Source organism: Zeugodacus cucurbitae, chromosome 5, assembly GCF_028554725.1.
Source record: "Zeugodacus cucurbitae isolate PBARC_wt_2022May chromosome 5, idZeuCucr1.2, whole genome shotgun sequence".
NCBI classification, from domain to species: Eukaryota; Metazoa; Arthropoda; class Insecta; order Diptera; family Tephritidae; genus Zeugodacus; species Zeugodacus cucurbitae.
In genome coordinates this window covers 47,021,711-47,049,444 of record NC_071670.1, presented here as the reverse complement: position 1 = coordinate 47,049,444, position 27,734 = coordinate 47,021,711, and the positions used below count along the sequence as shown (strand labels likewise).

At 33.6% G+C, this 27,734-nt stretch overlaps 1 protein-coding gene across 8 annotated transcripts in view; it reads left to right on the top strand.

Annotated features, from left to right (window-relative positions):
- LOC105215436 (adhesive plaque matrix protein) overlaps positions 1 to 27,734 on the top strand; it is a 146,139-nt gene that overhangs the window by 104,151 nt on the left and 14,254 nt on the right. For 6 of the 8 annotated variants that reach the window (XM_029042398.2, XM_011189353.3, XM_054230772.1 and 3 more), the window contains one exon: positions 5,632 to 5,827. In XM_029042398.2, the coding sequence (XP_028898231.2) occupies positions 5,786 to 5,827 (42 nt within the window). In that variant the 5' untranslated portion in view covers positions 5,632 to 5,785. Of the gene's footprint in view, positions 1 to 5,631; positions 5,988 to 6,072; positions 6,254 to 27,734 lie in introns of those variants that run through there. The other 2 variants (XR_008471205.1, XM_011189355.3) reach the window with 2 other exon arrangements.

Genomic DNA, 27,734 nt, shown 5'->3' with positions numbered 1-27,734 from the left:
ATTATAATTATTAATAATAATATAGATATTTGATTCAGATCCTTTGGTTTTTTATTCGATAAATATTGAAACTCCCGAACAAATCTATACTACTATTATAAAGAGGATAGATTTGTATGTATGTTTCACCAATGGAAAGCTACATTCACCCCGAGTAACATAGGCTATATTTATTGCTAGAAACTGAGAATAGTATTACAAGTCATTCTGTTCGCATCTCAATCGCGTGTCAGAGAGTCGAGTAATGAGCGCTCGCAGTTGTTTGCTGAACAACATTTCAAAACCTCCCAAGTACGCGCTTGAGGGTCGCGTACGGAGCGTGTGCAGCGGATTGAAGAACAAAATATTAGAAAGACAACGGACACCAAAGATTAGAGGTCGTAATCAAGTTTTAGCTCATTGCAAATAAAATTTAATTTCATGTTCGAATTTTCCTTATTTTACTTTATTAAAATGAACCCACGCAAGATACGGGAAAGTACATACATACATATGTATGAGAGAGTATGTATAAGTATGTAAAAACTTAAAACTTTTGAAATGCGTGTTTAAACCCGTGCGAAGCCGGAGCGGTCTGCTAATGTATATGTTGGAAGACCAGGGGTTATCACTATTAAAAATAAATATTTTTAATGTTGATCCGGTATTAAAGTAGTGGTTGCCATATATAGTTCTATCATTCGGTAGTCGATTATAAAGTCCATCAAATGGAGCTCAGTTTCACTTCCAACTTTAGTTTAAATATATGATATACTCATATAGATCTGCGCTCAGATTGGTATAAAAAATCGAAGGTGGGGGTGAGCGTTACTCACTTTTGGGTCACTATCTGACCAATTTCAACGAAATATATTTTGATAATATATATAATATAATCTTGTAATTGCGGATCGAAAATGGGCGCCTAATTTTCATATAACAGAAATTTTAATTCAAACTGATTCGTACACTTTGCAAGATATAAATTAAGAATCATTGAAAATATCAGAATGAAATTGTACAACATTACAAATACTGCATTAAAGGTCTGGCGCTAGTCTTTTAAAAATTTTAGAAATCGGACCGTAATTTTTCAAGGCCTCACATAGCGAACATAAAGACCTCAGAGGCTATAGAAATTATAGGTAAATTAATCTGAGAGATATTTTATAGAAATTCTGAGGAAATAATCTTCTTTCAATAATGTGTCTCTAAGCTTAAAATGGATAAAATAGGGCTTCTCTTAATTCGCATATACCTAATTTTAGGATTTTCAAACTTTCGGCTTTATACTGTATACTATGTTAATATGTGAGATTAGCAAAATTAAGTGAGCGTATAGTCATGGATATAGCGTAGCTTGATGGCGAAAAGCAATGAAATCGATCCAGGTATTATCCCAGCCTCCATATATTGTACTTTTAATAGTAATTCTCGTTATTCTAGTGGTCTTTAGGTCAAATATATAGGGCAAATTATTTGTCATCTTAATAACATTAAATAATAAATTGCGAGAGTATAAAAAGTTCGGTTACTTTCGTATTTTGACCTTCCTTACTTGTTCTGTATTAATTTGTCAATTATGTTTGGATACAAGAGATTTGGTTGCGATTTGCCGATTTCGTAAATATATTGAACATATTTGTTTTGTTCTCCCAGTTATTTGGTGAACGCGTTTCTGTGACTAGAAATATAAAAAAATATATGTATATTTTCAGTTGTCAAGAGATGTCTTTTTGACTTCTTCTTTGTGTGCAAATGGATCCCATCCCTATTTAAATTCAAGGCTGAGAACACTACATACGCCAAGCCTTTTACACGAATGCATAACGTAATAATAATAACGAACATGATTGGTGGCAAACTGAGCAACTGATTTGTCAAAACCTTCAATTGTCTATATAGTGAATCTTCTTCTTTTGGACTATTGCACAAAATATCTGTTATCTCTATTCATGTTGCAATACTTCACGCATGCCACTATTAGGGTGTTTAATTTATATGAAATAAAATTTTACGAAAACTAAAAATATTTAAAGCTTAAAAATGTTAAAAATATGTTTTTAGTATTTTTTATTTTCAAAACGCATTTAAATTACTGGGTGCACCCTAGTACGATACTTATACAGTGTACTCAGACGTTTGTTGTTCTTCATAACAAGCGTGTCTTTCAGACGAAACAATTGAAATAGAAGCACAAAGCCACAGATAAGAAAAAAGAAGGTGCGCAAGCGCAATCCACTTTGACACACAACTTAATATCCGAGTAAGCGTTTTGCCGCTTTTTTGCGCTTTGGTCGCACTTACAACAATTTATGACATTCAAAATATTTCTTGCAACTCGCAACAACAGCAATATTAACACATCGACACCACCAGCACCAGTTGCAGTGCAGTGGCAACAGTCATTACACTGTTGGCGGCAAGTATCAGAGACAGTCCGCCTCAAGTGTCTACCAAACAATTGTAAGCTTTTATTTATTATTTGCCACTTTTACTGCTGTGGTGGCAGCTGAATTGTTTATTTTGCTTATTTTTAGTCACATCGAGTGTTCTCTTTGAAGTCTTAACCGCATACAGTCTCACATGTGATGAGCGCTTTTGCGGCTTGTCGGTTAAGTGGAAATTACACCTTTTGATAATCTCGCGTTGACTTGAACTGATTCCCAGCCAAATATCGCAATGGTTGCTCTGCTTTATGTAAATGTAAGATTGTTTGCTTGAGTGTCTCATGTATATGTGTGTGAAATTTCGCAAATATTGCAAGGGTTTTGCGTTGACTTTGCTGATTGTACGTTTGTTTTGACGAGAACTCAATGTTATTGATGATAATGATGTACCATCAGCAGTCTGCTTGACAATCACTCTGTTCTTTATTGCTTTGTTCTGCAACATAAACAAGCGGCAATGAGTTGCTAGTGTTAAAGAGTAGAAGGGATTTGTGGCAAGTTGGAGAGAAGATTAAACACAATTTTGAAAGATACATTTCAGATCCCTTTCCTTTTTTCTAAAATAACACTTAACATTGAAGTTTGTTTTAGCTAGGATCAAAGCTATTTGTATAATATTTTAAGTTCAGAACTTAACTTATACCTCTTTTACTCGATTTCTTAAAATCCAAAAATGTTTTCAGGTTACACCCATTTTTGCTTGCCTTTGTATTATCTATCCTTAATAGAATTATTTCATATATTCTCATAAAATGTTGCATGTGTTTTATCTCAAATTTAAAATTAATTTTTTGTATGGTTTTTTTTTTTCAAACAACAAAGTGGTATCTTGTTACTGCTACACTCTTAACTCACATATTGTACTTGGTGCAGTTTGCGCATGCGCAATGTACTCGTATAATATATGTTACACTCATATGCGGCAATTAACAGGAGTATTAAAGTTAAACACATTCAATAACGTTGTAAAGTTGTTTAATATACTTTAATACAATTATAACACTAGTCTACACGAAATTTGTATTTTTTCTCATGCTTGGAGAGTAGAGTTTAATACCTCTATAATACTGGAAACATTTTAAAATAAATTCAGAAGTCCACTTAAGTTAAAATTAAAGCTTTAGATATTCGGATCATTATAGATAGGTTAGGGGTGGACCCAGAAGTAGTTCGACTAATTTGGAGATTGGGCAAATGTTTCTCTTTAGATTCTCTTCAATTCATCTATAATTGTTTTATGATTCGATTTCTTATAACCACATTGACTCAAAAATATATTACTTTGGTTTGTCGCAAAGATTTAGATAATATTTAATCCGGTAGGGGTGCTAAAGCGAGGTAGTTAAAAGGATGCTATTCATACCATAATTTGAAATCCAAATGATTCGTACTCTTTACAATATATAAGTTAAGCATCAGTGAAGATATCGGAACAAAATTGTGCACAAATACTTTATTTCAATGTTTCTAGTGTTCAAAGCCCCAGATATCGAATATGAGGACCTCGAAGTTTGCGGCTAACTTTTATTTAAAATATAGATATATCTCTGAGATATTCTAAAGCAATTCAAATGAGATGTGTTCCTGCTAACAGCGTGCGTCTGTGCCAAAAATGGGCAAATTCAGGTCAATAATTCCTATAGCCACCTTATACTTCATATTCGGGTTTTCAAACTTCCGGTGGAGTTTATACTGTATATATCGGTTAGTATGTGAGTTAACTTAGTAAACGTAAAATCTCGGAGCTTGATGGCAAAAATAGTTGAAATCGGTCCAGGAATTACCCCTTTCCATATATACTATATACAATGATTTTTGTTATTCTAGTGGACTTAATTCCGAATATATAATCACAATGACTCAAAAGTATATTCCTTTGGTTTGTTACAAAAATTTAGATTTAATACGGTAGGGGGTACTAAATCGACGTATTTAAAAGGCTGGTATTTATGTCGAATGTCACCTATATTAGAAAAGTAAACTGCAAATGTAATTAGAAATGATTTTATATTGAGCTTGATACTGTTACTACAGGAGTATATGTAGAGATAATATAAAAATCCATGAACAAAATTATAAAAATCCGTTCGATGACGCCATGATCGTGGTTCACTTTTATAGTTAAAATAGTAGCAGTTGGACATTTATCTGTTTTTTTTTATTAAATTTACACTAATTAAAGGTTAAACAAAATAATTTTAAAATTTTATGAAAATTATTGCTCAGCTTCTCCAACAATTTTCATCACTGTTACCTAGTGCAAGAAATTACGAGCTAATTTATTGCTGTTTGCCCCACAGGCATAGACGTTTGTAATTTCATATTTAACTAGCGATCATTTTGGTCTCAGATTCATTTCATACCAAGCCAATTATGACTAAGCATTATTTAAATGTTGTTATAATAGAGCAAATACCAGTAGTGATTAACCGTTACTTTTACAATTTTTATTTCCTGTAAACATACGTAGTAGTACTTGAAATTGCTTGAATATCTATACAAAATTACAGACAAACGAACATTAGCATTTATTCGAAGTACATGTGTGTGTGTGTCTATGTATGAGGTTCACCAAATGGGTGTGTTACGAACTGGGAAACAAAATGTATAGAACAAAGAATGCGAAAAAAACCATGAAACTTGTTCTTTAATATTAAGTAACTAGATTTTGTTTGAGGTTATTTTATTAGCTTTACCGCATAATTAGCATTTTTTCACTACGATTTTTTAGATCATTATTGAATAATAGCTTTGAGTTGTTTACATGTGTGTATGTGTAGTGTAAATATTCACTACTTGATGCTAAACAAAAGGCCAACAACAACACAAGTAATATGCGGACATTTTCAGTGTACAAAAAGAGAGTGTTCAAGCTACACCCAGAAATGTCAATCGGCCCACCATTGACAGTTCACCATTCACCAGCCAACCACATGGACTTTTGCTTTCAATTAATCTTTCTTATTGTTGTCATTGTTGTTGTGTGAGCAGCTAATTGCTGATTTTACTATATTTGGCAGCAAATAAATGTGTTAAGTTTTACTTAAGTGAACTTTTGTTGTTGTATAAAAATAACAAAAAAATATATGAGTGCAAGTGTGTTTCTAAAAGAATTTGAATTTAAATTTATTTGAATTTTTTTTCTACATTTGAATTTGAACATGCAAATCATTTCTTATTATTTTTTTTTATATCATTTCAGTACAACTACAACGCGCTACAATAAACATAGAAACCAAAAGTGACAGCTGCTTTACTACGAATCTCGAAATCGATAATTTTTCAAGTTCTTAACAAAGCGTGCGCGTAAACTTAAAAAAAAAAAATAATAATAATCAAACATTAATAAACGTTTTATGAGCAACACCTGCTATCTTCGACACACTTTTAAGCAATATGTAAATATTAGCGCCTTGAAAAGTCGTTTCTTCATACAAATTTTCAATATTTCGAAGTCTCATCCATGTAATAAAATTCAAAATACAAAAATAATATTAATTAACAATTTTCAATTTCTTTCTTCAACTATAGAAATTGCAAACAAGTATTTTAGAATTTGAATTTCTTACTTAAACCCCTATTTCCTTCCCTTTCTTCAAATTAATCACTCACTTAAGTGCAATAATAAATACACTAAAAATATTTATTAATTAAAATCATTAAATCTGTTGCGCAAAGTGATGAGCATAAATACGAAAATCAAATAATATATAAATCACATCAAGCTGGCATCACATTACAACTTACAACTAATCGCATTCTAACAAAACAAACGTCGTCTTAACTTCATTCATACAACGATTCTGTGATATAAGAACCAAAAGGTGAGTCGAAAAACCAGTAATAATTTAATCATAAAATCTTGTTTAATTTACATATTACATATTTACTCTGCTACACTATACAAATATTCATACTTACATGCATATATCAAATTGAAAACTGTTACTAAGTGGTAATTTCTTAAATATAAGAAAGTTATTTATGGTGTGATTTGTGGCTTAATGGTTAGAAAGAAATGAATCGATTTGGTATTTAAACAAAATTAAAAAGCGAAGTCAAATATAATAACCCATATATTCAATCAGATATAACATCTAATATTTTAAATAAAAAAACAAACAAATTATAAGGTTGAGATCTACAGTATCCGTAATGAAGAAGCAGTAATCAATTTACTATTTCTTTAACTTTGAAATACAATACTTCGAACATTTGTCGAAATGTATTAGGCATTTGTTTTGTTTCGTTTGCCTCAAAACTCAAATTTTCAAGTCGGTGGACACGATTTCAGGAAAAAGTTATGAAGCGATTTGGTTCCAATTTTGCATACATCTCTCTAGTTAATAAACGAAGGATTTTCCTATATTGTATTTATAACTATTTTTTTTTAGGTTTTTTGGTTAAAATTATGTCAAAAATTGAAATTTCAATATTTTCTTCTTTTCGTTCATTAACTAGATTTATCCATGCACTATAGAAATATTTTAGGTTTTTTGTTTTTAAATGAACCAATCATGAGATGTGATGTCCACCGCAAGACCTTTTTTTGGACACGCTATCTGAGATGAGGTGCCAACTACTGCGCTTTAGGAATTTTTAAATAAAAATTTCACAAAATACTGTTTAAATACGTATCTTTGATACGCAGAATTGTTTCAATGAAAAATGTGATTATATATATTTAAAAAAAAATTGTGAAAATACCCATTTTTACCCTCTAAAACCCACCCAACCCCTTAAAACTGATATTTAGTCTGTTCCGCCAAATTGATTATAATTTATAAAGGCCAGCTTCCATAAAGCTTGTAGAAAGCATCGACGAAATATTGTCGTATACCGCTCCGTTGGTTTCGGTCATGCCACAAACTGTATATACTTTTAAACTTATATCTTATATTTATTATTTGTTAGAATACCTGTACCTGAAATCGTAATGAAGGATTTAATTCCCTTTATTCCTCTATCTGAAAGTTTATTGACTGTCTCTGAGTACAATCTGACAGATGTGGATTCGGCATTTATTCGTCCTAATGACGTTTGCCAGTCTACCAGATGTTGGACTTTTCTTAATGGATATCAATTTTGTTATTTAGCTTCAAGATTATTTCTTAGAGAGCATGTTTGCTTTTCGAATCTTTGGTATTGAATTCATTATAATCTCTGGTGTTACAACTGACTTAGTCTTTTGTTCAAATTTACTCGATTGATTTCATTTTCTCTCAAGCCTATTATAGTCATATTCATATTGCTAAGTTTATTTAATTTTATAATTTGGTCGATTATAGATCCGTTATAGTTTATAGGCCTATAGTAGATTAGAAGATATGGAATTTGTTTAATGTTAATGTTTTGTCGGGGTTGAACTATGACTTCAGTTCCTCAATTTGTTATGAATAATTTAGGGAGGATAAGTTAATGAAACATTTTATTTACTTTGATGATAATACCTCCGAAAAATTGTTCCTGAATACCTTGACTTTATTTTAAGATATTAGAAAATCTTTATAAAACATTTAGTAGATTAGCGATTAGTAAGATAGTCATTGCTTATGTATGTTAAATTTTTTCATATTAATAGTAATCAGATGTGCTATATGTTTTGTGAGAGATAGCACCTACTCGGTTAATTGTGTGAGTAGCGTTTCATAATATTTTTTGATCGATAGATAAATTCGGCATTAGATTCTCGTTTTTTACGGGGGTTGGTATTATTGGATTGTTTCTACATCAGATGTTTCCAAGTTTCGTCATCTGCCGATATCTTCAGATATATCACGTTCGATTTCTTCTTCTTCCTTCCTTCGTCCTTCATAAACTTTTTAACGCTTCACGCGTGTCCGTGGTTGAGTTTTTCAAATCTACTCTTTCCTTACGACAAAATGATTTTTTATTTGACTTCTACTTGTTTAAGGATACATCTATTTGCCTACTCTGTCAACAGAACTCAATTTCTTTTCCCATAAACAATTGATTTTTTTTTAGATTCTTTGAATACCTTCTATGCGTTACACTACGCAATAAAACTGTTGTATTCTGAAAGACATGCATTATTCAAATAACGCTAATGAGCTTGCGGAAAACTACTTCTTAAAATTCTTCTACAGAAGCAATAAAAAATATAGTACTTAAACCTCTTTGAAACAAAGAATTTCCAATAAGCACCTATCAATACTTTCACAACCGAGCGCATAAATCGCATAATCGTAAAACACTCGCAAAATTCTATGATTATGCCTTGGTAGGCGCGTAAAGTGGGCAGATTTATGAGCGATATTTACGATCAATCTATTACAGTTTTCATATTTTAATTGTCCAGAAACAACGACGAAGCGACGATAAAAATTGCAGACTCTGCAGTAGGCCATTAGCGAGACGTTTAGAACATAAAAGTAGAGAATTATAGGCTATTAAGCGGCACGCACTAAGAAACGAAAATTTACAATAACAACAATAGTGACGAAAACTGGAATGTAAATGTCTGGCATATATAAAAATAATAGCATTATAACTGCTAAGCCAGGCTAAGAGTCCACAAAATAAGAATAATTTTATGTGCAAATATTTGCATAAACCTCAAGAAGAAAATAAAACTAAAAATAAGAATTAAGAGCATTCTAGCACTCGCATGCAGTTTCTCAGGCCTCTCGTATGTTGCATGCATACAAATGCATTTCGTTAAAAAAAAAACTCATTTATTTATTTATCGAAGGTATTTATTGCAGCTAAATCGATTTATTCGCACCAATATTGAGTTAGCGTCTAACATTTCACGCCTTGATCATTTACGCAATGGCAATGAGCGAGTTTGCGTCTGCGCGGCGCGGCTTTTTTGTTTGCTAAATATGTGGGTTGTGTCTGCACCTTTGAGCTTAGCGACGCAGTCAAAACCACATTGATATTTATTCAACCCAATAAATATTCGCCAATGCGTTGAAATCTTAATTTCAAATATTGTATTAATTATTTGCCGCGAAATAATAAACTTTTGTTTGCCAATGTGTCAGACAAAGTACCTGCCGCTGCGGCCAGCAATATAAACCGCAATAAAAAGGCATTAACTCAAACAAATATGGAATATTATACCCATTGATCTACTTGTTGAAGTATTTATGCGTAAATTATCGATTTCTAACGCAAATAATCATGAATATTCGTATTTATATGCAGCGTCATGTTTGTGGGTGGCCTGTCATTTATCAGTGAATAATTTCCGCTGTTAAAAGCAATGCTAATAATGTCTGCCACATCGGCACCTGTTCCAGGGATACATTTACAAGTATTTTTTACTTCTGTTTGCCGACCTGTCAACACCTTGTGGGCAGCATTCTAAAACATTCATGTATTCTAGTAAGTTGATTACAAGCAATCACTTAACCTAACCTAACCTAAGTTGTTTACAAGCGACTCTTATCTGGTTTAATGAACTGTAAAAGTTGTAACGCCTCCAGCGCTTAACCGAACGAGAAAATGTGGGAATTATGCATTAACCTTATAGCAACAACATTAATTACACAGATGCAGCACAATATAACACATATGAAGTATTTCCTAGAAATCTTTAAATGTTTCCTAGAACTTAATTGGCACCTTGATGTAACGAAGATAATCGCTTTAGGCTTCAATGATGTTAGAAAATTTCATTATAAAGAGGTAGCTTGGTGCGAATCTCGGTGCGATAATATATGTATGTACATATATTTCCTTGAATCTGTTAGTGAAAAAATAACTTCGATCTTGCGCTAGGTCCTAGATCGATCTCGCGAGGTACATACCATGATAAACGAAACATTTTAAGAATGCTCTTGTACTATCTTTATTTTCTCTAGGATTCCAACACACATTCCATCTATCGATCTTTCATGAATTAATATCTATCACAGTACGTTGTTGTAATTGCTCTTCTTCTAATATGATACCATTAAACATTTATTGGTCCACGGAATGGATAATAAATACAAAATTGCTTGAATGACATATGTATTTCTACTTTTGTCTGATTATAATTAGATGACTGGATAAGGGCAAGGACTTTAAATAAATGGTTTTTCAATAAGAACGCTACAAACGGTTTGAGTTATCAATGAAATTCTTTAGTCCTGTGAAAGTACAATTTCACGTTAGATACTCGTTCGAAGTTCATCAATAGTCGCTGGTTTGTTGGCATAGACCATATACTTGACGTAGGCCCATAAGAAATAGTCTAACGGCGTCAAATCATACGACTCTGTACTGGCGGCGGCCAATTGACTGATCCATTGCGTGAGATAACACGTTCACCAAACTTGATTTTTAATGAAGCGATTGTGACATTCGCTGTGTGGCTTGTGGCGCCGTCCTCTTGGAACTACATACTGTCCAAGTCCATAACATCCAATTCGGTCCAAAAAGATTCGGTTTTCATTTAGCGGTAGCGATTCCCATTCACAGTATCGTGCCGGTCTTGCTCATCACGGAAGAAGTACGGTCCAATCGTGCCGCCGGCCCATAAACCGCATCAAATCGTAATTTTTCTGGGTGCAATGGTGACTCATGGAGTACGTGTGGATTGCAGCACCAATAGCGCCTATTTTGCATATTGACGAAGCCATTCAGCCAGAAATGAGCCTCATAGCTGTAGATGATTTTTCGATGAAAATCCGGATCAGTTTCAAGTTTTTGCTCAGCTCAATTCACGAACATATGACGATTCTGGTGGTTAAGCGGCTTCAGTTCTTGCGTCAATTAGATCTTGTAAGGATATAGGCCAAGTTCTTTTCACAAAATTCGCCACAACAACGTCACAGAACGCTTGAGAACGACATGTGAGAGACTGATTTGAGTCTTTCTCAATTGATGCGCTAGCGGCAGCAATATTCTCGACACTACGTGCACTACTTTATTTCACTGGCACAGAAACATTTTTACTGTGCCTATTGATTCATATTTTTCCACTAGACGCTCAATAGATTGATTCAGATCAAGACGATTATCATCTTTCCATGATGAAATGGCCTGACTGAAGAGAAATGTCAAAGGAGCTGGAAAAATATGGCGTCGTTTGCTGTCCCTATCGATCTACTTTTGTAGCGTTCCTTTTGAAAACCCTTTATATGTTTTACATTCACATTTTCTGACATTCCTTAAGAATAACAATGAGTGAGTTATTGAATGCAAATTTTTATATTTCATAATTAATTATTTATGGGTACAGTGTTTCTACTTTGGTTATTTTGCTTCAACAAATGTTTTATTTATATGAATGTTTTATCCGAAAGAAGAGGGCATAACCCGAATATTTTATTATCGAAATAATGCTTGAATATGATCATTTCAGGATCATACAAGGAAAATATTGCATTCTTTAATGTATAACTTTGCAGTCCATTTACTACTTCGGAGTCAGTTTTTGTCGCTTGGCGTTGTGAAGGATTCAGAAATCATCCATGACTACAAAAATGCAGAAGAATTGTTTCGAATTCTGTAAAATATTACTTTGATACTGTTTAGAAGTGGGATGTGAGTCAGAGTAACCCATATACGTCCTTTTCTCAAATCTGATACTAGGTCGTGGCTTAATTTCTGTCATGTTCATTTTAAAAGATGTCAAACTGAAAACAGCAAATATTAACTCATCCATTTGATTAAAGGTCAATATATTTTTTTTATTTCACGACTTATATTTTTTTTGGAATTTTTTATTATTAAAAAAAATTTATGAAAATAAATCAAAATTAAAATACGTGGCAACATTAAAAAAAATCTTTACAAATCACTTAAAGCCAATTTCGACACTAGGTTATCGCTGATAATCTCGGCAACACCTCTAAAAACCATATTTGATCATATTCATTATTCAGTATATGAATAAACGATTGTAAACGATGCTTGCTATGGTTCGTGCTATGTACATACAATATTTTCGTGCGAAATTTTAGCTGACAATGAATGGGTTTGCCACTGTCATATCATTGTGTTGCACGCAAATAATAAATACCATGCCAACATGCATAGCGGGTGACAATTTATCGCTCACTGTTGCTGCAACAAACTACCGTCACTTGCCACTTGCCACCGAAATCGTTTGCTTCTAAACCCGCCTGTATTAAATGGAAAACAACAAACCGTTTTTCTTAGATTTCATGCATTTTTTGGGCCAAACTGTTGCACATTACAAGTGACATTCCGCAAATGCCGTGCCAAAGTGCCTGCCATGCCTCCACTTTACTGACGGGCAACAGCAACAATGTATGGCGTTTACTTTTTATGTCGCGCAGGCGCTGGACAAGAGTGTCTAATGGTCACTTTGCCGCTGTTCAGGGGGAGGGTAACACACCAGTGATTGACACGATTTAACTACTGTACATGGGCTGGTTAAAAATGTGTAAAGTTTAGCTTAGTCACTATTGAGCGTGGAGAGACAAAATATTTTTTTATTTTGTTTTTTTTTGGGTGTTGTTGTGCTCGGTGTCATATTACTCTGCCCCACATTTAAAGATATACAAAATGTTTTTTACAATGTTGTGATTATTTATTCGTTCGATACAAACGGCTTGCAACATATTTTCGATATTTCGAAGGGGACAATGAGTAAAGTTAAATCCATTGTTTGCATGTCAATCTAATATTTGTGAAGCATTAGTCCCGCTTAAAACCAATAACCTTAAAGAAAGAAATTATTTAGTAAGGGCTTACAAATAACATTTTTGTAAACACTAAATTCAAGTTCGAAATGTAACTCTTGCCCTCTTCTGTTAGAAAATGATAATAATGACCGACTATTCTGTACTTTTCTGAAAATTCTCAAATAAACTTTTTAAATCATTGTTTGAAATAAATATGTCTTACACGAGATATTCTTATAATTATCCAGTTGCTTGTGGGTAATTAAAATTTATTAATTATTATTGTATTTAATAAATTCTGAGATGGATATATAATTTAAATATCTATATATATACATATCTATAATATATCAGTTCAAATATAGCGGGCTATTGCTTAGTCGTTGGATAGCGTTAATTGTTGTCAATATTTACGGTTGCCATCAACTCATCACGACTCGCAATGGTATTATCTCCTAGTCTTGCACAAAATTGACCTTTCGTAAACTTTCGATTCGATGCCGCTAAGCCTAATGTATTAGATCACATTGCTCGTCTGTTGGGCTTCGAAAGATTTGAAAGAGGGGCATAAGGTGAGGTCGAAGAATAGATACATTATTAGGTAAACACTTTTAGCTTGTGCAGTAGCATCAATTTACACAGACTTCACTAGATAACAATTCATAAACTATAATAGAAAGTTCTTTTTTCAAGACAATGAATTCTGCTTGTAATTGCATGTAGTGGACTTTCACATAGAAAAATGTTTTGATAAAGTATCAACTGACTAGACATATTTACCTTTAGTATATCATCATACACCATGCAAATAGGTGAAGTTGTATAATAACCATGCCTAACCCCCATTCAAAGATTATGTGGAAAATGACAAAAGGTGCTTTAACTCCTTAAGGAAATTTGCCAGAAACACTAAATTTTCCAGAAAAGATGGTAGAGTATAGCTTTACTCAGGTCGGTACAAAAAATGGGCGTGGGCGTTGCCCACTTTTGGGTCAAAAACCATACTTCAGGAACTACTCGACCAATTTCATGAAATTTTTTTATGATCTCGATGATATATATGTATATTGAAAATATCCGGAATCGATTCACAACCACTGCTACTTTTCTTATACTACAATTGCGAAGTCCATCTGATTCGTTCGCTTCCAATATGTAAATGAAGTACTAGACAATAAATTTTCAAGGCCCCAGATATCGAACATGAGCAGCTCAGTGATTGTATCTAAGTTTTTTTTTGCCGAAAAATAGGTAAATCTCTCAGATATTCTAAAGAGATTCAGATCATATGTTTTTTCTTATAATAGTGCGTTTCTGTGACGAAAATCTGCAAAATTTTATTAATACTTCCTATAGCCCCATTATATGTCATATACTGCTTTTCAAACTTCCGTTGGGGTTTATACCATCTATATCGATTAATATGCGATATGTCTTAGCAAAATTAAGTGAGCCTATTTACAGTCTTGGATATAGTGACAAAATTGTTCAAATCAATCCAGGAATTACTTCAGCCCTCATATACTATATCTTCGTTATTCTAGTGGACTTTATACCGAATATAAGGAACGAAATCTGTGTGTTCTCAAAATAAAATTAAAGAAATAACTTGCGAGGGTATAAAAAGTTTCGATTACACCCGAACTTAGCACTTCCTTACTTGTTTTCTTATTGAGAATATTTATAGTAAACTATTTTACAATTACAACTATTTGTCATGTTGCACACGAATTGTTAGCTTACTCTATTATATTATATTACATAACATGGGTGTACTTATTTATGTATTTTTCAACATGTTTTGTCAACTTCGCATATCTGCACAGTAAAAGTAACAATAATAATAAACAAACGCGAGTAATCTGAAAGCAATCAATAGAAAGCGTGACATAGCGGCTGTCAAAAGTATTGCAATGCGAAAATTTGCATTTCATGTACTACATAACTATGATTTGCCAGCTACAAAAACAACAATGCATTACATTGTGAGCCACAGTCAATCACTGGCAGGCAGCACCCACCAAGCAGATCAAACACGATCACATAGTTGCATGAAGCAAAAAAAATGGAACTATAAATGAAACAAAGTAAAGCAATAAAGTATAAAACAATAAAAGTAAAGCAATTGCCAGCGAGTAACGGTTCGCATGCGCATTTGAAATGAATGAAACAAACGTGGCATGTTGTTGTAATGTAACGTATTTAAAAGTACATGGATGGGACAACACCCCCATAAATTCAACTATGCATGAACATATGCAAATATTGTACATTTGAAAAAAATGAACATAACGGTGCATATGCAAGCGAAAAGCGCCAACACATGCTGCGTTTCAATTTTGAACGCTAATGTCTTACCAGCTTGCCAATGACATGTCGCTCGGTATCTGGTGTTTTATTTGAAATATTTTTTTACTTTTTTATTATTATTAATTTATAACAACAATTTGTTTAATGTTACAACGTTTTGATTGTTCGCATCTAATTGGAATCACAGGGGCTTTTGCCCCTGTCAATCATTTCATATACGCGCGCCGGTGTGTAGCGGAAATAAACACCCATTCAAGTTGTCAACATTTGCAAATGAGGTGGCAAAGAGGCCAATGAATTATATTCTCTTTTTTAATATTATTATTATTGTTTTTGTATTTTTTTCATCGCCGCTTTTACTATTGCCATTTACTCTCTTACACATTTCATACTCACACATTCTTCATATGATCACCTTTATGACCATTATTATTTTACAATTGTTACCTTTCTTTCTGTTTAGCTGTTTGTTAATTAAAAATCCAATTTAATTGAGTTCGAAGTGTCGATTTTGGACAGCAGCAGCGCCAAACTTTTTAAATTAACTTCCCTCTTATAATATCGGTATCTTTCACTTTTCCATTTTTGTTACGTCATTACGTTGTGCCATTGAGTGTAAAATTTGTTATGCCAAGCGAAGAGATGTGTGAAACAGACAAGTGTTGGAAAGTGAAGTGAGAATTGCTTGATATATGAAAAAAATTGGAATAAATAAAATGCTCGAAAAAATATTTTCATACTAGAATTTGTACTATAAAGTCTAAGTACTAAAATAGTCATAATAGAAAAGCAGAACAAAATAGTTTAAAAAAACTGTAGATAATGTTTTCTTGCATATTAAATCAAATCAGGAAAATTTGACTCGAATTATTTATAGAAAATTCTGAATTATCACTATTGAAGTAAGCTCTTCTTGCATAAATAATGTTCCATACACCTGCTAGAGCCCTCGATTAGTTTGTACGCTGTTTCTTTAGCGATTTTTTAAGGTTTAAATTGTTCACCCATGTCGATCATTTATTTTTTGGCAACAAGAGTGAGCAAAACAGCTTTTTGTCGACTTTGTCTCTTGCTATAGCAATTTCTTGCAAGTTATGGAGATATTTGCGTGAGTCTGGAGGCGGTCATTACGCCAAATTTCATATAAATATGTTTAGAGTCTCTGCCATGTCTGTAATCTGTAAAGATAACGAAAACGATTTTTTAGCAGCATTTGTTCGTCTTTAGATTTTTCTTGCTATAAGGAAAACAATGCTTCCTAGATAATTAAATTTCCTAAGATTAAGTCAATCGATTAATTTATATAACCACAAAGCAACAAACTTAAAAAAAAAATAGTTTTTATTTATGTCCACAGTTGGAATACTTCTCCACCTGATCATTAAAACCATGGGAATACTTCATCCTTCTTCCACCACCTCTACCTAGTACCACATTAAAAACTATCAAAACTAACATTATACGAAATCTTCCCCCCGTGTGCCCCAAATACATCGTCGTATTATCAGGGTTTCAGCACCTATTCATCTTCTTTACAGGACGGTATGTTTTTTAAATAGCAACGGCCAGTTTAAGATGCTAATTTGGAGAGATTAATTTGAGTTAACAGTTTGTTTCACGTTTTGAACTTGATAATTCTCAAGGGAACATATTAAGACTTTTTGGAAGTACTAATATACGGAATGTGTTCATAAAATAATGGGAATTTTACAATATCCAATTAACAACAAAATATATTTCTTTTTATATTGATATATGTAGTACATGCCCCTGAGAGACGATAAAATTTTCAGCTGTATTCTTTACTTACTTTGTCCTCAGCAGCCGCTAAGGTTAGATTTGTTTTTATGCTATTGTCTATTCTCGTCTTTTAAAAGCTCACACTTTATTGCTTGTTCGTGAATTCTTGGCCAAAAACAATGCTGTAACGATGCCCTAGCTTCCATATTCGCCCGATATGACTTCGGATGACTTTTTCCTATTTCCAAAATAAAGGATACCTACACATTAAAAGCGCATCGCGGAAAGGTAAATGCTATACCAAAATCGAATTTGAGAAATGTTTATACAATTGGAAGATGCGCTGGCATAAATGCATAATATTGGATGGGGACTATTTTGAAGGAGAAACGATTAATGTAGACGAATTAATAAATATTTTTTTAAGATACGAAAATTCCCGTTATTTTTTGAACACCCGTCGTAGATGTTCCTACTATTAAAACATAATTTCTATGTCCAACAAATACTTTTCTTGAATATGTGTTCCTGTTTATCAAACTTTATCTATTCATGAACGATATCGTAAGAAGGAAAGCATTTCGTTTTAGCATTTAGGGAATATAAAAATTCATTCGGAAAATCGGTATTGCAAAACTGTTGCTAATAACTTGTCGATAGTTAAATTACTTCCTTAAAGTCATACAATTAATCAGGCGTTCGAAAATTGTTTAGTAAATTGCGCTGAAAAATAAAAACTATTTCAAAAACAAATCTATAAAATGGAAAAATAAAGCAAGCAAACTGGAACACCACCAAACGCACAATGCTCATAATTCACAGCGCGTAACTGGGGCATCACTTGTGCTTTCACGCTGTGCAAAATAACTGCAAACCAAGCGAATAAGCGCGCAGCAACCCATCGAAAACGGTATGTAACCAACCGCACAGGCAGTTAGCCGCCGCACGATGGCAGATGTGCAAGTCAAACAAAAGTCAGTTGACGTAACAAAACGCCAAACAAACAACAACAGCGAAACCAACAATTTTAATTTACCACAAACAGCGCAGATAATCCATTACAATGCTGATGTGTAGTTATGTACAGTTATATTTGTATATATTGGTGGTGGTGGTTGTTAAGCACTCGAGGGGTTAAACTGTGAGCTTATTACGTCAAATAAGAATTTTAATGCGTGAAATGAAATAAATATGCGTGAATGATAGCTTATAGAGCTATCAATGCTTGAGCTCAAAATAAATTAGAAAAAAAAAAATAAAAAAAAAAATAAAATAAAAAAATCTAAAGATAGCTTTAAATTCGAATTACTCTTGCTTACTGTAGGCTGTTTTCAGTTGTTATGCAATCGAGAAATGAATGCTCTTCAATTGCCACTAAAATTGTAAATGCTTGGCAATTTACACAATTTATTATCGCATACCACACAGAGCCACAGCAGAGCAGAGCAGAGTTGAGTGGAGAATGTTGAATGCATGCAACATTTAATGAAATGCGCCAACAACAACAACAGCAAACAGTAAATAGCTAAAGCTAACACGCTACGCCAACATACATACTAATGCGCGCACATAAACGCCAGCGAAAGACGCACAAACGAAAGACTTAAGCAACGAACCCGGCCGCATACACCGGCTAACAACAAACACAAACAGCGACAACAATAACATCGAAATATTTGAGCGCCAAATGGACATCGGTAGAATGCCCAATTACTTATTTACTCGCCGCTCGCAAGCATGTGTGTGCGCGCCCAATATTCCTTACCGTTATTGTTCATTTATCTGCTAACCATTAGCCATTACAGATTGTTGTGCGGCCGCAACATTGCCGACAGCGGCAATAACAATAACAATATGCGCTTTCAGTTGTTATGCGTCGGTAGTATTGGCAGCAGCAGCTTGGTGGCCTATGCATGTTGACATGTTCGTCTGACTGTTTGTCGATTTGTTTACTTGTTTGCCTATGTCTGCTCATATGTTTGGTTTGATCTGGCGTCGCAGCACAACAAAACCAACAAACAACACAGCATGTACTGTGCGGAAATGTACTCAAAGAAATATTCGCGCCGTCGCTGTAGTCGTTGAAGTCAAGAGACAAGAAAGGTAAATTCACGGAAACAGCGAGTCGTGATTTGTTAGGCAGGACAGGTGCTCTGGTCCGCCAAGTGTGCACCCATTAAAATTGACAAGTGCCGACCACGAAAATGTGTCGCAAAGTAAATGGAAAATAAATAAGTAAGAAGGGCTAAATTCGGAACAAATATTTTTTTGGCACTTACCTAGCTTTGGCTATAGACTAATATACGAAGTTTTCCTTTTATATTTTTTTTAATGTTTCAGTCCAATCAAATGAAAATGTGAATGATATAGTAGGCGTGGTTGGGTTCAGATTTTTGCATTTTTTGACTAGCATCATTGCGAGTAGCTAAGTATGTGACAAATATTGAATTAATCAAGTGGTTTGTCGTTCAAGCAAAAGTGGTTCATGGGTCATCCAATTTGTTTCTGAGACTGCGATGAGTCGCACTGTTTCAGTCTTAATAATATAATCTAGGATACTATATTAAATCATAAGCGCTGTTTCATCGGTTATATTCAGTACTTTTTATTTAGAGCCGTCCACAATTCAATTTAACCGTATATATACTTGGGCGTTACTTTACTTGCAAACGTCTGAGGAAACAGTTCTGTGCATATGCTTTATTCTGAAGACATAACAATTTTTGCAGCTGTTCTTTTTTGCATAACCGACTGTATCTATTTTAAAACATAATTTATGTTTAGAATCAAAGCAATGTACCTCCAATTAAGTGGTTTGAATTGAGGAACTATCATATTCTTATCGTAAATACAGTTCAATGTATGTGCTCCTTCCGTCCTGAAGGAAATATTTATTCATAGTACTGCTCGCATCAAGGGTTCTAAGAGATGGAAGTTATGATGTGATTGTAATGTGTTGTTTCATGCGTGGTGATTGAAGGGTTACCTGTGTGTTCCAGAGATTTACTAGTTAGTGTAAATTTAAGTTGATTTCTCAAGCTAATGCATATGTAGGATAATTGTGAATATATAGTTGCAAGGTTCAGATGCAAATTTTTGATGTTATGGTGCAGCATTATATTCAAAGAACAAATCAATATACTCGTATGTAAGAATAGCAGCAGATTTTATTGTACAGTTATGTCTCTCTTTTAATACTCTCTCAACAAAGTTGCTACGAGAGTATTATATTTTTGTTCACATAACGGTTGATTGTAAGTCCTATATATATAAAAATGATCATTGTGACGAGTAAAGTTCAAATCTGGATGTCTGTTTGTCCGTCCGTGTGTCCGTCGGTCCGTCTGTCCGTGCAAGCTGTAACTTGAGTAAAAATTGAGATATCTTGGTGAAACTTGGAAGACGTATTTCTACATAACTTCCCAATGATATGTTATGCAAATAGTCCAAATCGGTTCACAACCACGCCTAATTCCCATATACCAGAACTCTGAAGTCGATCCGAATCGTTTACCTTACAATACATAAAGTTAGCACTAGTGAAGATATCGGAACAGAACTTTGCAAAAATACTGTATTTAAAGAGTGGCATCGCCCTTCTAAAAATCGTCGAAATCGGACCATAAGTTTCCAAGACCCTATATATCGAATATGAGGACCTCAGTACTTCTAACAAATGTGTTACCGAATTTATAGTTAAGTCTCTTAGATATTTTGAAGAAATTTTGAGGGAATATGTTTCTTTCATTAAAATTACACTTAGTTTTTGCTATATAGTCTTCCGATACTAGCCTCCCAATATTTTGTTCAAAGCCGATCTTTTTTCAAATTATTGGCAGGTCTGTGTGCTTTATACTGGATTAAATGTATTTGAACCGTCCACTATGCAAGTTATAAGGCGCGTGTTTTTCGTTTAATAACTATCCAACAATCGATTTATAGCCGGTCGGTCCGCTTATGCCTATATACAATACATGCTTTAAGCGTTCAAAAGTTACCTATGTTACTTAACAGTAACCTTCTCCTTGAATCCTCTATGTTTGTAATTTTTAATGCTGCTAATTTGAACGATAGAAAACAGTATGATTTATTAGGAACTGTATTTTGTATTTTACCAAATTTCCTGAGTATTTCACTGTCGAACCTCCTAATGATATACATTATATAGGAAAATAAATTATCTTGGTACTGTTGGTGAGATCCAGCGCTCCCCTTATAAAGCTCATATTTTATTTATATTACCTAATTTACTTTTTTATTTATTAATTCATCTAAAATATAAAAAGAAAGCTTGTAAATTCAAATTTCTCTTGACATTTATGATGCCTAAACTACGGTCTATCACTTTGTTGAAGCGAAAATGTTAATGTTCGCACATACTCCTACTAGAAAGAAAAAAATAAAATAAAACGTAATAAACGCAATTGAGGCTTGACTGCAGTTCCGGTGTGTGGGTGCCGCTGTGCAGGCGCTGCGAGATAGCAGTCTGAAAGGTTTTTTGTATATACATATGTATGTATGTATATGCAAATGTGACACGCATTTGCTTGATATTATTTATTGTTGTATTTATGTTTTTATGTTGTTGTTGCTTTGTTTAGTGTAACAGTATATTTACATCGGTACTTAGTAATTTTTGAGTGCCTAAATGACATATGTCACTTTGTCAAAAGCTGCAATTTGCGCATGGCTGCGTTGCGCACTTTCTTTCTGCACAAAATATTAGCAATAAAAATTATGTTTTGGCTTTTGTTGTTATTATGATTTGTGTAATATTTTTGTCTTTTGTTTTATTATCGCGTGACGCCTACATTTTTGTTTAGAATTTTTGATTTTATGTAAGAGAAAATGTCAGACTTTTATTTTTTTATTGCTAATTTGCATAAATTTTTTGTAAAATATTTACATAAACCATATTATTGATAACTAGAGCATGTAGAAAGCGCTCGTTGGCACGCAAGAGTGTTACCTTTTTATAGCAAAATTTAATTTAATAAAAAATATGAATAAAAATGTTTAATTAAAAGCCAGCATTCTAACCAAAATTGCGCGAAATCCAACAAGTTCGACCAGTTCTGTTAATTAGCTTGTGGAGTGCGGTTAGAATTTTGAATAATATTTGGGAAAAATATTCTAAATATTGTAGTACATACAATTACAATATTAACAGTTACAATTTTAGAAAAATTTGTTGTTATTATTGTTTTTGTTGTGTTTTAATTTTTATTATTCCTCTAAAACAACCAATCAACTTGCACAAAACCAAAGCGACAATTCAATTAAAGCGTTTACAATTTGATCAGCGCATACGTTTGCGCTTTTTGACTGTGCACACGAACTAGTACTTGCATTTCAAACGGTAAAATGGTGACACTTTATGACAGTTCAATTTGACTGCCACTTTAACTTGTTGATTATAAATATGCAGTTTTTTGGATTTTTACTTTAGCAAATTGTTATTGCATTGGTGTTGAGCTGCTTGCTTGGTTGGTCAGTCGGTTGGTTATGTCAGTGTCAGCGTTGTGCGATTGTGCAAATTCTTCAGGTCATTTTAAAGCGCACAAGACTTGCACAACTGGTTTGTGCTAATATCATTTAGAATAACCGTAATTGTAATAGTATGGCAATAAAATAAAGGTATGGTAATACTTAATATATGGGTTTAATAGTGTGTCGCGACCACACCCCAATTCCGTTACATAACCGCTAAACGGAAATGCAAACCAGTTCATGGGCTTTGAGCGCTTTTGGTTCTCAGCCACTCACTCATTTCAAGTGCAAATAGTGCAAATAAATATAATGCGGTTAGCAGTAATCAATTTCTAATACTACCGCTGTGATTATAAAATCGTCTTGCATTTAGCACATTGGCTGGCTACTTGTATTGTTTACGTAACTCGCCTGGTTTTAGCATGCATTTATGCAACTCACTTGTTTATTTTAATACTTAATCATGAGAAATTGGCACTTTGTTGCTAGCTTTGTATGTGACTCATTAGTTGCATATGCAGATTTATACAAGTTTGCTTGCTGTATTACAACTCATTCTGGAAGTATTACATATTTTAGTATATTGCTTAACAGTAGCTTAACGCTGCAGATTATCTAATAATTGATGCTGTAATGAAAGTTAAACTTAAGCATTTTAATAATATACTTCCGATTACTAGTTTTCTGATATTCTAACTCAGAAAATAAGCAGTGTTGATTCATATGAGCTGGTAGGCAATAGGGGGCAGTATTTAACTCAGTCTTATTAGTTCAAATTGTTGTTATTTCCTTCTTTCTAGTTTGTACCGAATTAAGCTTGCATTGTTTACCTCTTGCTGCTCCTCAGTATTTAGGTTTGCAAAGTATTAATCTACAAAATTTTCAGCGGATTGCCCATTTCACTAGATAGTTTTGTTTCCAGAGCAAATATCTTTCAAGTCGTTCCAGGATCATCTGAAGTGAAAATACGTTGTTAGACTTTAAACTAAAACTGGGAGGAAGGAAAAAAATTAAATTGGATTTTTTGCAGAGTTTTACGAAAAAATGTTTTTGGGTTAAATTTTGCGGAGTTTTTTTTTTAATAGTTGTAATTGAATTGTCTATAATTTCATCAAAATCGGTTGAGTGGTTCTCGGTATTAAAAACAGGGAAAAAGGCGTTGAGTGACGCCCAGCTACCCTGGAGCAAGCAACTTTTTCACGCTATAGCTACAAAACTATTACTCGGATCTACTTGAAATTTTGTTTTCGAGATGTTGTAGAAGAAACTGTATGATATTGAATATCCTGGTAATAATATGAATTTCTCTCGACCTTTTTTTGAAATTTCTACAGAAAAGATTCTTGTATCTTAATATATCTTAAAATGCATTGTTGCTGGAGCAAACATTTATTTTTCTTACCAAAAAGCTCTCCATGACTGTGGATGAGAATAATAACAAATTTTTTGTTCTAATATCTCTCTAGACCTCTGAGTTAGCTTTTGACGATTTTGGTATTGAAATATAAATTTTTCTTAAAGATATGTATGTATATAACTTATTAATAATTAATTATTAACGACTAAAATACATCAGAGACTCGTGAGTGAATTGAAACTTGAGATAAGGATTGAAAGAGATAAGGCAAATTGCCACAAAATTACTAAGAAGATCTACAGATTTGATAGAAAATCTTTAGTCTTGGGAAATTGCCAAGCATTGAAAACAAGACCAGCCTCTTCCATAATTAATTCCATAGAAACGGTTTGTTTTTATGAAATCCATTGGAACCATGTTGAACTTGGCCCATAAATTGCTAAAATACCCGATGGAAATCATAATTTTCATGTCTCATAATTACAATTTCTTCCAAAGCATTTATTTTATAATCGGAATAATATGCAGTTGTTTGTCAGTGATAGTTCATAACCTTCAACTATTATGAAACGGTTTTTCAAGGTAAGGCTTCGAAGTGGTATAATTTTCATAAATACGTTCGTATGTGATTGGCGTAGAAACCGTTTAGCCGGTTTTAGCCGAACCGATAATAGCGCCACTCCACTCTTTCCCTCGTAGTTCGGCGCCAATTAGTAAGACCAAGTGAAGAGGGGTCCTTCTCCACCTGGTCCTTCCAACGGAATGGAGGTCTCCCTTTTACTCGGCTTCGACCAGCGGGTACTGCATCGAACACTTTCAGAGCTTAGGCGCTTTCGTCCATTCGGACAACATGACGTAGCCAGCATAGCCGATGTCTTTTTATTCGCTGAATTATGTATATGTCGTCGAATAATACCGCTTCCAATGTTTAAAGACCATAAATCTTGCGCAATATTTTCCTCTTGAATACTTCTAGTGCCGTCTTACCGGATGTTGACATCGTCCACGCTTCTGCACCATAAAGTAGAACGGGAATGATGAGGGTCTTGTAGAGTTTGGTTTTTGCCCGTCGAGAGAGGACTTTACTTTTCAATTGCCTACTCAGTCCAAAGTAGCACCTGTTGGCAAGAGTGATTCTGCGTTGGATTTCAAGGCTGACATTGTTGGTGTTGTTGATGTTGGTTCCCAGGTATACGAAATTATCTACGACTTCGAAGTTATGACTGTCAACAGTGACGTGGGAGCCAAGACGCGAATGACCTGACTATTTGTTTGATGACAGGAGATATTTTGTCTTGACCTCATTCACCTCCAGACGGTGATACGTTTAGCTGTTATAATTTTAGACATTTGTTGAATAAACCAGATTTTTTATCTCTATGTTTTCTGTAACGTTTTTTGTGCGTTATATTTTCGTTACTTTTAACAAATAAATATCGATAAATATCTTTATCGCAATATGTTTTATCGATTAATATAACTAATACAAGTTTTTACCTTAATTATTTTATGTTGTGCTCTAACCGTTTGGTAAATGTAGTTTCATAACGGTATTATTCATACATATAAGATTGGCATATCAGCATATATGTAAGTTCTAATACTTTGTGCATTTTTCTTTGAGCAAATGTTAACGGTTGATCGAAAAAGTTAAAAAAAAAAAAAAACAATTTACCTACATGAAAAATAACTGCACTTAAAATCAAGGCCAGCGGCGTAAATCACTCAATTTTCGAATGCGCCACACCAAAAATGAAAATGAACGAACATAAATAAAATATAATCTTACAAAGAAAAGGCAGACCGACAGAAATATGCGCCACGCAGATAACGTCAACACACATACACATATTACCATCTACATATATAATAATGTATAGAACCGTATGCTGGTGCTCATGTAATGTGGATTTGCAAGCACTTTTCAAGCAATTAGCCACCGACGCCGACGCCGCAAACAATAACAGAGGCAGTTAAAAAAAACAACAACAAATAATTGTGTAATAAATAAATAAAGCAACGAACTCACATTTGATTAGTAAGCAGAAACATAAAAAACTGAAAAAAATAGACGAATAATGCAAACGTCTATATGCCAATTTATAATATAGAGAAAAAAGGCATACATGAGATTGCGCGCCAGAAAGAAAAAGTGGAAACACAAAAACTGGTCGTAGTAAGCGCATTATATTTTCTTCTTCTTTTTTGTTTTTAATTTTTATTTTTTGCTAACTGCTCAAACCGGCCAACAAAAGGTGTTGAGCGGCGCGCAGGCGTACTCATGAGACTGGCCGCATATCTACAGTTGGCTTTAGAACTAGAAGTAACGGTGTTCGTTGCGGTTGCCGAAAGAGTTACGCGAAGCGGTGGCGTTAAAACGCCACTAACGGTATCATTAGTAAGCGCTCGCACGCTTCGTCGCCACAGCAACTACTAGAGCAGCAACAATAACAATCGCAAAGCGAACTAATGGCTGCACTTCGCATACACTTTTGGAAAATGTTTGATTTCATGCCATATATATAAGTATAGCGAACCCGCAATGGGTGCCTGTGCACTGGTGTTTGGGTGTGTGAACACTTTTCCAACGCCGTTGCACTCGCTTGCCATTGCTTGCAATGGAAATTTATTCTTCTCGCGCTGCATGCGGCCAACTGCATGGCTGCGGGTGTGTCACACACCCACTGTGCAACAATTTTATTATTATCCAGATATAATATGCAGTCGGTGGAAAAAAAGCGCCGTTAAAAGAAACACCAACTCGCTTGCAGCATGCACTGCTATTTACTATGTATATTCGTTGTATATATACATGCTTTAGTGGTATTTCTGATTCACATGAGTATTATTATTGTAATTAGTTCTTTTAGTTGTTCTAATTAATTTTTAAGAATTTTAATTAATCGCATGCACAGCTTTTAATTAGAAAGGTATACATTTCATAGCTGTTGTTCTCATGCTATTTTTTTCCCTTCCCATTGTAATACCAAAAGGTGCAATATTGATTAATTCTGTTATTAATTAACCGCCCAGCTGATATGTATCGCTTGTGTTGAGCAATTATTTGATTTCATTGCACGATAAGTTTTAATTGAAATTCAATATTTAAACGTGTAATTAAGATGTTTAGCTTGGCATTTCAATAAACGGGGAAAATGTGGCAATCCGTTCGATAGACATGACTGCATTTATAAGAAATTTGTATTATAAATTTCATATGCTTACTTATGTATATTATATGTAATATCTTTCTAAGTGGTTTAGTGTTTATATTAGATCTGGGGAATGGGATTCCATTGAAGTGTTTATTTAAATTAAGGGGTTATATATATTGAAGTCGGTCAAAATCGATTTTTATTTTTTTATCTTAAAGTATACGTTCTTAGGAATGTTATCTCATTTTTTTATAGAGATTTAAGCAGTAGAAGCGAAATTACAGCATTTTGCATCTTGCTACATTTTTCATTTTTCTCGTTTAAATTTTCACATGCATTTTTCGTTATGAATTTTTCAATACATCTCATCAGATGAAAATAGTAGTCTTTTTGATAAAATCGTCCCCGTTTGCAGAAAAAAATTTTTCACATTTCAATTAATCATTGAGGACACCCAAGTCCCAATACTACTGAAGTTGGTTTGGTTATATGCTTTCAGTTGAGCTGACGGATTGAAATCTTAGTCACGGAAAACCTCTTTGAAAATGTTTTTTTTGCGTAAAATGTCATAACTTTGACAGTTATTAGTATTCTTTTATGATCTATAAATAAGATCAATAAAAATATGGCTGCATACCTCTACATAAAA